General features: G+C 33.1%; 1 protein-coding gene across 9 annotated transcripts in view; it reads left to right on the top strand.

Annotated features, from left to right (window-relative positions):
• RALYL (RALY RNA binding protein like) overlaps positions 1-12,361 on the top strand; it is a 711,785-nt gene that overhangs the window by 331,188 nt on the left and 368,236 nt on the right. For all 9 annotated transcript variants that reach the window (XM_063079136.1, XM_063079135.1, XM_063079134.1 and 6 more), the window contains one exon: positions 4,520-4,798. In XM_063079136.1, the coding sequence (XP_062935206.1) occupies positions 4,543-4,798 (256 nt within the window). In that variant the 5' untranslated portion in view covers positions 4,520-4,542. The remainder of the gene's footprint in view (positions 1-4,519; positions 4,799-12,361) is intronic.

Below are 12,361 nucleotides of genomic sequence, written 5' to 3' on the forward strand. Positions count from 1 at the left end.
CCCTCAAATACAAATAAAAGGTCTTTATTTATTTTAAAGACATTCTTTATGATTTTACAACACATTCACCATCTCAGTCTGATATTTCCAGAATAAAAATCCTTCATCTTTTAAATTAGCTCTCATATGGCAGCTACTAGAAACTTTTTGTTGTTGTTTTCTGAAAAATATCTAATACCATCATAACTTTCATAAGTTTTTAGGACCAAAAATATACCCATGTTCTATGTATGAATGAGACATAAATATCCAGATTACTTCTGACTTACTTTTACCCTGTACATTTAAAAGGTCAGAACCCAGTTAGGCTTTGGGGGTAAAGCAAACAATTAAAATTTGGCCTTAATTTTAATTATGTAAATTTTAAAATTCAGTTGCTCAGTCTCAGTAACCACATTTCAAGTGCTAAAAAGTCACATGTGGTTAAAAACTCCTTTTTTGTGTAGTGCAGATATAGAATATTTCAGTCAACACAGAAATAATGGGACACAGTAGTTTACAGTTTATCTCTGATTTTACAGCAGCTTTTTTAGATAGACACTTTACACTAGCTCCATCCAAACTTCTAAATTAAAAACAAAGAGATGGCACTTTTTTGCTGAAAAATTAATTTTCCCTTGTCATTGGCTGTTGTAACATTTCTTCGACTGTTATTCCCCAAAATTGTGTCAGAATTTAGTCATTTTTCCAATGCTTGACAGCTTCCTGATTTTTCTCTTTATGACTACTTTTCAGTAATTTGATTGTGATGTGTCTGGTGTGGTTTTTGATGTATTTATTCTGCTTGGGGTTTGTTGAGATTCTTTGATGTGTGATTTTAACATTTTCATCAAATTTGGAAGATTTTTGGTGACTATTTTTTTTAATATTTTCTTTTACCTTCTGTGGTACTTCAGATATACATGTGTTAAATAGCTTGACATTGTCAAATAGCTCACTGAATCTCCATTTATTTTTTTTTTTCAGTGTTTTATCTTTATACTACATTTCGGGTAATTCTATTTCTACAACTTCAAATTCACAAACCCATTCTTTTGTAGAGTTCTATCACCTGTAATATCCATCCAGTGTATTTTTTTAAATTTAAGTATTATAGGGCCGACCCTGTGGCACACTCGGGAGAGTGTGGCGCTGGGAGTGTTCCCGCTGCGGGTTAGGATCCTATGTAGGGATGGCCGTGCGCTCACTGGCTGAGCGCGGTGCAGCCGGTCACAAAAAAAGACAAAAATATATATATATATTTTTTTAAGTATTATAGCTTTCATCTTTAACTTTCCATTTGATTCTTGTTTATATCTTTCATTTCTCTCCTAGTCACGAGTCATAATTTTCTAATACTTAAGATTTTTTTGACTGGATGCTGAAGATGGCATGTTTTGTGTTGTTGAATGAGTTCTGTTATTTTTCTTTAAGAAGTGTTAAATGCTTTTCTCTGGTAGGCATTTAGGCTGCTTTTGGTTTAGTTTGATCATCTTGAGATGTGTTTTTAAGTTTTGCTAGGGTGGTCCCAAATTACTTTTAACTCTACAAATCATTTATCCCCTTACTAAATTAGGGCCCAGCCCTTCTGATTCTTAACTTAATGCTCTAGGGAGTCAATGTGTGCTTGCCACTGTTGCTGGCAGGAGCTTGAATGATTCTCAGCCCTTTGTGGGTCTTGGAACCATTGCATTCCCAGCTTTCCAATAATTTTTTTTAGCAGCCTGATGGAATTTTACCCTTTTGCTTGCATTTCTTAGGAATCAGCATAGATTCAGGAGACCGGTAAGCAGATTTCTGGAGTTCCTTTCCTGAGCAGCTCTCTTGTCTCAAAAAATCTGCCTCACAAATTCCAGCCTCCTCAAAATCTCTGAATTCTGGTCTCTGTCAGCTCAACTCAATAAGGTCACTGTCCCTGCTTGCCATTCGGGTCCCGCCCCCACCCGCTTCTGCCTGCTCTATGAACTGCAGTATGCTTTCCAGAAGAAAGCTAGGGCTATCCTAAGCCTTACTTTCTTTGTTTCCTTTCTCTCAGATATCATGGCTCTGCATTGCCTGTGGTTTAATGTCTGAAAAACAGTTGTTTCATGTATGTTTGCCTGGTTTTCTAGTTGTTTGAATCAGGAAGGTTTATTTAGTCCCTGTTATTTCATCATGGCTGAATGTGGAAATCCTTCTTCAACTAATTGAAAATTCATGTAATAGAGAAGTATAAGCTAAAAAAATAAATATTACATTATTCATTTTTAATAATTTTAATATTACAGTAATTTTGAGTTGAAGCCTGATTTTAATGAATGTTGAAATGATAATATACAAAACTACAACAAAACTTTCATTATTATAAATACTGATAGAAACTGGCAAGTCAGTCTGTGAGAGGGATTAGATACATATACATTGTAAAGTAATTGAAAGTCATTCATTAGAATTACATAATTGGCAGTTTGTAGTTACAGTTATGACAGTCATCCACATAGAATAAAAGGTTGGAGTCAAAGACAGCATGTTGACATTTACAGTGAGAATTTAGAGAACAGCTATCCCCTTATATCAAATTCGACTGAGAGCCACTGTCAAGGCAGACCACTGGGCTCTGTAAACCATGGGTCTAACCTAATCTAACAATCTTGTGTTTTAATTTCAACCAGTGTATCTCTGTCTAGGAAATAAAATGTCAACCATAAGAATCGTTTACCCTTGAAAATAACTGTATGATATTTCTAAAATTATTCACGCAAGTGCAAAAAGAAAATAACATGATTTCTACGGATTGTATTACTGACATTGGGATAGGAAAGGAAACAAATTCTAAATTACATGAAGAAGTTAGCATTTTATATATATGTAAACATATAAATAAATATTGATTTTTCTTGTTTCGGTTAATTCTTGGAGCATTTGTCTTGAGGTATGCAATAGCTCAAATTGCAAGATTCAAAAAAATTATCAGTTTTCCTTTTCTCAGCTCTAGGTTGAATAATTCATAAAGGAACAACTTCAGTGTAGCTAATCTGAAACAATACAAGGCAGTATTAAAATGTTTGCTTCTAATGATGTCTTACTCTTATTTTTTAGGCAAATAACTAAACATTTTGTTTATGAAATCAACCTTCATTAAAAGGAGAAACGTATAATGTTGAGTGTCCAATATGAAGTAAGGCTTTAACAATTCCAGATGTAATAATGAACAGCTTAGTCTGAAACATTTTTATGGTACTTGATTGCTCTTAGTATCAGGAGTACCTGGTTAAAATGCATAGTACATAAATTTTCAAACATATCCATTTACATGCCTTTAAGACTTCTAACACCTTAATGCTTAATTTAGAAATGTTATATAAAATGATTCTTAAAAATCAGATGCACTTATTTTTTATAGCTGTAATATTTTGAAAGGCAGTCTTCATGTAAAAATGTAGTTGTCACTGACAAAGTATTTCAATTAGCTCAACAATGATCATCAATGTCAGAAAGTGTAACCTTGCTCAAATTTTAGTTTTACCATAATGGTTTCTTTAAATTAATTGGCACTGTAGAAGACAATGCCTGGAAAAAGATATGTGCTTAATAAATATTGTTAAATGAATGAATGAATGAGTGAATTTTGGAAGCCTTACAAATAAATCAGTTAAGTGCTGGAGTATTTAGAAATAAAAGTTTCACTGAGTTTAATTAAGCATAATTAAACATTCTGCCAAGCTCAGCCAACAGTTTTTAAAAATACTAGGAGACCTGAGGCAAAACAGGAGCCTTTGGTTAAATGGATACAAAATGATATTGATAATAAAATTTTAACAGTTACCCAGTTACTGATTTGCTGATCATTGATGCATGAACACTGGCTACAGGAATTTTTTTTTTTTTGGAAACTGAAACGTGTTATTGGTTCAATTTAATAACATGTACAGAATTAATTCTTGTTATATTTCTTATTTTCAAAATTATGTCTTTCTTATCTTAAATTTTCTAATTGAATTTCTGATTTTAATATTTTCTTTTTCTCTTCCACATCGTTTAATGGAATGAATTGTTAGTTCTGATAGAAGAGTTCTGATATTGAAATGAATGAAATGTCTATCTAGTATACAAAATGTAGAAATAAAAATACAAATACTCATACAATAAATGGAGGTTACATTACTATATTACACCTATCATTAGACCTTAGCTATACTGGTATTTCTTTTTTGTTGATAGAATAAAGTGGCTCATTCCTCAAACTTTCTTCTGCAAATGGATAATCTTAAAAATAAAAACTTCTATAAAATGTTGTCATTATTCAGGGCTGAATTTTGGATAAATAAATCAGGAATTTATTTACAAATATATGTTAAGTGATTATGACTATTTTTCTACTGCTTAACAATGTAATGTTTACTGTTTTATATTGCTAAATTTTCTTCTCAAGAGATCAGTTATACTGAGGGATTTGAAGTTTCCTGAGTATAACATTAAAAAATTGCTAGAAGCCAGTGATGTCCATATGATCAAATTATTTACCAGCTGATTATTTTATTTGTTTGTTTGTTTGTTTAAGGATTAAAACAAGTTGAGCCAACCATGACTGGCAAAACACAGACCAGCAACGTCACCAATAAGAATGACCCCAAGTCTATCAACTCCCGTGTTTTCATCGGCAATTTAAATACAGCCATTGTCAAGAAAGTTGACATTGAAGCCATTTTTTCAAAGTATGGAAAAATAGTTGGATGCTCAGTTCACAAAGGTTATGCATTTGTACAGTACATGAGTGAGCGACACGCAAGAGCTGCAGTGGCTGGAGAGAACGCCAGGATCATCGCAGGACAACCACTTGGTAAGCCGGGCTCAGTTCAGGATTTCACATTATTGTTTTGGTTTCTGTGCAAATCTAGACATGGTCTTGTTTTTTAAAATCCAGCACCACCATAATATTCATCTCTTCTTTAACCAATTACAGTGCTTGTATATTTATAATTTATATAATATTCTTATTCTTATATTGTTTTACATATATAGGTATGTTATTTTCTCTACAAATTTATAAACTTAAGAACAAAGGTGCTTTGCAATATTTGTTATCCTCACTGATCCTAACAGAGCCACACAAATAATAAATATGCATCATATTTAACTTTATTTGACTTGAAATGGTGTCTGCCTTCTAGGAAACACAATGTTAAGCAAAAAATAACTTTGTTTGTTATACTTAAAGCATTTGCTCTGAGGGGCTAAAGCAGTTTCCTCACTTCCTGTCTTTATATTTTGGGGGAAAAGAGTAGAAAATAACAAGAGAAAGTAAATTTTTTAGAACTGGAAAATATAATAGAATCCACTGCTTTTTATATAGTTAAGAATCTTGTACATTATTGCTATTCTACAGCCCAAGCTGTTTCACCTCAAGCTTCTTCATCACAATAAATGGAACCCCCATTTATACAGTTTTTCAAATAAAAATCTGTGTCAACCCTTGTTCTTCCTTTCCCCCTGCACTCTAAATATAATTCATCAAGTTCACTTTTCAGTATAAGTATACCTCAAACCCAATCATCTTTTAAATCTGCACGGAAGGTGGTCTCATACAGACTTCCATTCTATCTCAAGTGGGCTATGGAAATAACTCCTTACCTGATCTGCTTCTTTCCACTCCTGCCAGAGTGTCTTTCAAAAATATAAATCAGATTATGGCATTAACTTGCTTTTAAACCTCTAATGCCTTTCTCCTACAGAATAAGATTTACATTCCATATCATAGCCACAATGCTCTCCACTGCCACATCTTCAATTCCATCTCTTTATTCTCTCTGCCTTCTTGTCACTCTAGTAATGCTGGATGCACTGATATATTTCTTCATAGCCTTTATCAGTATTTGGATTACATATATTAACTTATGATGTTACCTCTGTCATGTCCACAAACATATAGCTGAGGGAGCGCATAAAAGAAACAAGTTAAATGTATAGAGAACTCAAATAAGAAGAGTGGTAGAATATTGCGAATATTATCAAGTTATATAATACAATTAAGAAAAATATTTGAGAAGACATGGAATTCATTAAAATGTGAATGAAGTCTAAGCTAATAGTCTTGAGGGAGGAAAAAAAACAAAAAAAAAAATACATTTTACATAAGTGCCTGCTGTGAACCCACAAATGATCACCGCTATATAGGAATATAATTTTTATTTATAATTCTCTCATTTACTTTTTTTATGTTTTAGAGAAAAGTAATGCTTTCAAACAGACATTGGTAAGTTTTCCACTTACCTGTTTTTATTTTCTTTAATGTCTTTATTCTCCTTGCTTACCTTCATATGGGAATTTTCTGTCATTTTTGTTTTCTTATCTAAGTTGAAATTCTTATTTCAGAGGCACATTCCAGACAATTTCAGGGAAAACTCCATTTATTGTTTGTATTTTGATTATTATGAAACAAGAACATACTTTTAGAAATGCATTTAATTATTTTTATTTTTAAAAAGATCAATTAAAAGTATAATTTGCTTTTTAATGAACTATAGCTAATTTTCTAGAGTCCTGGTTCTTTTTTTAGAAGAATGCAATGAAGAAAGAAATATCCACACTAAAAATTTAGTGCCTTACTTGCACGAACCAAGGGAAAAAAATGATGACACCAAGCAGAGTTAAATTGTGCCTCTAATAAAATACCACTTCTTATTTCTTTTATTATTCAAAATATTTTAACATTTATTTGTACATATTTTGGGGGTATAGCGCATTCTTTCAATACATGCATATACTGCACAATGATTCATTTAGGTTAGCTAGCATAGTTTTATACCCACTAGTCCCCCATTTTTCCTCCCACTACTACCCCACCCCACCCCCCTTGCCCGCCTCCTCTGTAACCATCATTCTACCGTTTATACATGAGAACTTTTTTTTTTTTTAGGTTCTACATATGAGTGAGATCATGCGGTATTTGTCTTTCTGTGCCTGGCTTTCTTCACTTGGATGGTTTCTGGTTCCATCCATATTGCTGCAAATGATAGAATATGATTTTTTTTTTTTTTTTTTTTTGATAACTAAATAGTATTCCATTGTGCATATACCACAGTTTTTTGTTTTGGGGTTTTTTTTCTACTTTTTTTTTTAATTCATTCATCTGTTGATGGGCATTTAGGTTGATTCAATCTCTTGGCTATTATGAATAGTGCTGCAGTGAACATGGAGTACAGGAGTCTTTTTGATATATTGATTTCATTTCCTTTGTGTATATGCCTAGGAGTGAGATAGTTGGGTTGTAGGGTAGATCTATTTTTAGTTCCCTGAGGATCCTCCATACTGTTTCCCACAGTGGCTGTACTAATTTACACTTTCACCAGGAATTTAGGAGGGTTCCTTTTTCTCCACATCCTCGCCAGCATTTGTTATTTTTTGTCTTTTTGATAATAGCCATTCTAACTGGAAAGAGATGACATCTCATCGTGGTTTAATTTGCAGTTCCATGATGATTAGTGATGTTGAGCATTTTTTTCATGTGCCTGTTGGCCATTTGTGTGTCTTTTGAGAAACATCTGTTCAGGTCCTTTGCCCATTTTTTTAACTGGGTTATTTGTTTTTCTGCTTTTGATTCAATTGAGTTTCTTGTATATTCTGGATATTAGCCCCTTGTCTGATTTGTAGTTTGCAAACATTTTCTCCCATTCTGCAGGTTGACTCTTCACTTTTTTGGTAGTGTCACTTGCTGTGCAGAATCTTTTTAGTTTGATGCAGTCCCGTGTATGTATTTTTGCTTTAGTTGCCTGTGCCTTTGTAGTCTTGCTCAAAAAAGTGCTGCTCATGCCCATTTCGTGTGGTGTTTTGCCTACATTTTCTTTTAGTTGTTTTGTAGTTTGGATTCTTAAATTTAGGTCTTTGATCCATTTTTAGTTGATTTTTTGTGTATGGGGAGAGACAGGGGTCTAGTTTCAATCTTTGGCATGTGGGTATCCAGTTTTCCCAGCAGTTTGTTGAAGAGGTTGTCCATTTCTTATTCTTAGTCATTCTTCTTGGATCCTCTCTTAATTTTGTCATCAGGTTGATCTCTAGAGCATGTATCTTAATCAGCCATAATCAGGCACTTTGTGCCTGAATGCAAGTCAAATACTTTATTATTTTAGTTGAAATGTAGTCTTATACTACTTTTGAGTAAGCTGAATGACTTTTATACAAAGCAAGTGCTTTACAGTGTAACTAATAACTTTACTGTTCATGTCAAGTGTCTGATATTCCCATCTTTTCCTAAACCACGTTGCTGGAAATTCAGGCAACGGCATGTCTTTCAATTGCTTCCCATAGAAAGGTAGTTTCTTAATCAAGTCCTGAAGAAGACCCTTAGTTTCTAGGAGATATATACCCACTTCTGGCTTTAAGGACTAAAACTTTGTTTTTGGTGACTTGGGCAGAACTTAAATTCAAGTAAATAAATCACTTGCTTCTTGAATTATTTGACTCCCAAATAAACCCTTTATGACCTGCAGCCCCCACAAAATCTTGCAAGCCATTAATATAAAGTGAATTGATTATGGATAAAATAACAGGCCATTATTATATGAAATTAATATTATCTTCATGTTCCACATCCTATCTAAGCATTCACCTTTCTCTTTAGAATAGGAAGAAAATTAATGTTCATTAAGCCATGAATTGGGTTAGTGCTTCACTTATGTTGTCTTATTTAATATCAAATAATTCAAATTTCTATATCATCTTCTAAATAGAAACAACCTTTTAATTATCACTAATGTTTAATAATGTTTACATATAATTTAGGGATTAGAGTTAAACTTCAGTAGTATGAAGAAAAATTAAGCATCCTAATGTGAGTTCTTAAAGTTGTATGAAGATTATAGATATGCCCTTAAAATGAGAATAGGTTATTCATGTAATGAAACCTAATATTTATTAATGGTAAATTTTAATAATAGCTATTTTAATTCTGCCAATAAAGGAGCCACTGAAGGATTTTTAAGCTTGGAAGTAATATATTGAAATTTCTTTTATTGAAAGAATAATCCATCAGCAGCTTGATAAGTGGACTAGTATGATATAAAACTAGAAAGAGTTTTATATAAAACAATATAGTTTTTATAATAACTATATAACTATTATATAACTATATAATTATTATAAAACTAGTATTTATAATAGTTTTATAAAAAACTATATAGTTTTTTTTATTTTTATTTTTATTTTTTTTTTTTTGTCGTTTTTTCGTGACCGGCACTCAGCCAGTGAGTGCACCGGTCAGTCCTATATAGGATCCGAACCCGCGGCGGGAGCGTCGCCACGCTCCCAGCGCAGCACTCTACCAAGTGCGCCACGGGCTCGGCCCTATAGTTTTTTTTTATATAGTCTTCTAGGAAACTAGAAAGAGGAGCATGTGTTGGGAGCCTACTGAAAGAGTTTAGAAAATGAAGAGGGATATATGGGGAAAAGAATGTAGGATTGATAAGACTTAATAACAAGTTGGCACAGAGGATGAAAGAGAGAAAGTGAAGAATCAAAAATGAATCACGTATTTCTGAACTGGATTCTCTGTTGGATAGCCTTGAGTCTTGCAAGTCACTGGGATAATGGAGAATGATTTTCTAAGACAAACAGTTTTTGGTGTAAGACAATGAGTTCAGGACTGAATATGTACTGTTAGGATTAACATGCATGACTGAAGATATGCAGGTATATGTGTTACTAAAATCTTCGATACACAGCTCCAAAGCTAAGTGGAGAGGTTTGAACTATAGGAAAAGATTCGTGAGTCATCAACACAGATAGTGTTAAAGCTATAGAGAACATACAGAGTGCGTGGAGAATACTGTCTGAAGGTGGATCTGTGAAGAAATCTTTGGGTCCCTAAAAAGGAGAACGTTTCTGATAAGCCCTCTGCAAAGATCTGAACTGTAACTCTATTCTTCACAGCTTTCTGATTCCCCAGCCTAAGCTGTAGTTACCATGGCTTTCCTAAACTTCCTGTATTAGATTATTGCTTTCTTAGCTGTAGAGTCCTTAAGTCACTTTCCCTAAACTACTTATTAAAATTATAATATATAAAAATCTCATTTATGAGCACTTAGGCACATTTTCTTTAAGGCCTAAGTTTCTTTCTATATCTATGTCTTCTTTACCCAAAGTCATCTGCCCACTGAATAGCAGAGAAAACTTTATCTCTTGCCAAGTTTCATTGTCTGACTTTAATAAAATCATTCGCATAAATAGAAATGTTCTGCAGACCAGTAACAATTCAATCATTGCAGACCCAGTCAGGAGGATCTTACTTACTTGACTCTAGTGACACCAGAAAATTTAAGATCAAGATTTCCATTTTTATGTCAGTTTGTATCATAAAATAGTCTATATATTTCAGGAGAATAAATCTTTACCATTAAATTATTATCAAATTTCTCATTTGATAAGGATACAGTTTACATTCTTTTCTAACTTATATGAAACGAGAAATTATTTAAGAAGTTACTAAATTCTACCTAAAAATTATAGAGCATAGAGTAATTATGGGAGCATAGAAATTCAAACTCAACATGCTAGCACTTTAATATAGAATTTGAAAGTAGGTCACAGTCTAAGGTCTTGATTAATGTCTCTCTCTTGGATTTTTTATTTTTACTATGTTGACACAGATTCCCAAATACTATACCAGAACACATAAAAAAAAAAAACACCTTGAATTAGTTCAGTTGTCCATCCATTGTATCATTATGAGAAATGTTTTATTGAAATCATTGTTTTTTTCCAGGAGGTTATTTCATTTAAAGGCATATGACACATAAACTAATAATTTAATTAAGGTAGTACTTTTTCCTTAAGGTTAAACTGTATAGTTATTACTACAGAGCAATTATACGAAAACAAACAAAAATACTTATTTCTTCAAATTGCAAAGAATATCTCCAATTTTATTTTTGTCTATTTTTTTTTGATTAATTTACCTATAATCATGTATAATCATGACATATTCTAGACCTGATTGTGAGGTAGATATTAATTTTGGGTGCTTTTTGCAACCATTTATATGCTATTTTCTTTAAAATGTATGCCTTTGTTTCTCAATTCATAGTCCACTCCAGAAACCTTCAGGTAACATGTGACCCCATGCCTGGTTATGTTCTCAGGCTGTGGCACATGTTTCAAAATCATTCTCTCTTCTTTTCCCCATTGATGTTTCCTTTTCTTATTCTCAGGTCACAGTTGGCTGTCTGAGGAAATTTTCTTGGTAAAATACCCTTGTTGTATATTAGGAAATATAATCATTTAAGACATAAAGGGATTTCAAATAAACAAACTGGGTGGAGAGATAGATTTTTGGTATTACTGTCTTCCAGTCTCCCATCATAGCATATCCTGTGGGTATTATACAGAAAAGGAAACATTTCTATAATTTAACTTAATTGCCTATACATTTTCAGTTCTTTAGCACATCTTTTATAATGGAGTGGAAAAGAAAATCTCTTTTTGCCCTGGCTTCCTACTTTTGCTATGTGACTGTTAAACCTTCTGTGGAAAGAACAATTAATTGCATTTTGACCCACAGTATTTAGGGATTTCTAAAAAATCAGAATCCAGCTATGAAATTATTTCTTTTTACTTTAACTTCTCAATATACATGTAGTTGATTTCTGTGTCCCTTTACCCGTTCCTCTTTCTCCCCTCCCTCTCTCCACTACCCCCTCACTACATCATATCTGTTCACTTCTTTTAACAACTTCAAGGAATTGTTCTGATTGCTGTGTCTTCTTCCCCCCCACCACCCTTTATTGATTTGTATATTTATTTATTTATTTATCTATTTTTAGCTCCCCAAAATAAGTGAGAACAAGTGGTATTTCTCTTTCTGTGTCTCACTTGTTTCACTTTTGCTATAATTTTCCCTAAGTCCATCCATGTTGTTGCAAATGGTAGTATTTCCTTCTTTTTTATAGCAGAGTGGCATTCCAGTGTGTAGATAAAGCACAGTTTCCTGATCCACTCATGTGATGATGGAAATTTGGGCTGGTTCCTACTCTTGGCTATTGTAAATAGTGCTGCAATAAACATTGGAGAACAGGTATCCCTTCAACATGATGATTTCCATTCCTCTGGGTATATTCCCAGCAGTGGAGTAGCTGGGTCATATGGTAGATCTATCAGTAATTGTTTGAGGAACCTCCATACCATTTTCCATAAAGGCTGCACCGTTTGGCAGTCCCACTGACCATATAGGAGGGCTTCTTTTTCTCTGCAACTTTGTCAGCATTTATCATTCTCAATCTTTTGGATATTAGCCATCCTAACTGGAATGAGATTGTCTCTCAAAGTGGTTTCGATTTGCATTTCCCGAATGCTGAGTGATGTTGAACATTTTTTCATGTGTCTGTTGGCCATTCATATATCTTCCTTTCAGAAA

The sequence above is a fragment of the Cynocephalus volans genome, chromosome 15 (genome assembly GCF_027409185.1).
Source record: "Cynocephalus volans isolate mCynVol1 chromosome 15, mCynVol1.pri, whole genome shotgun sequence".
Lineage (NCBI taxonomy): Eukaryota > Metazoa > Chordata > Mammalia > Dermoptera > Cynocephalidae > Cynocephalus > Cynocephalus volans.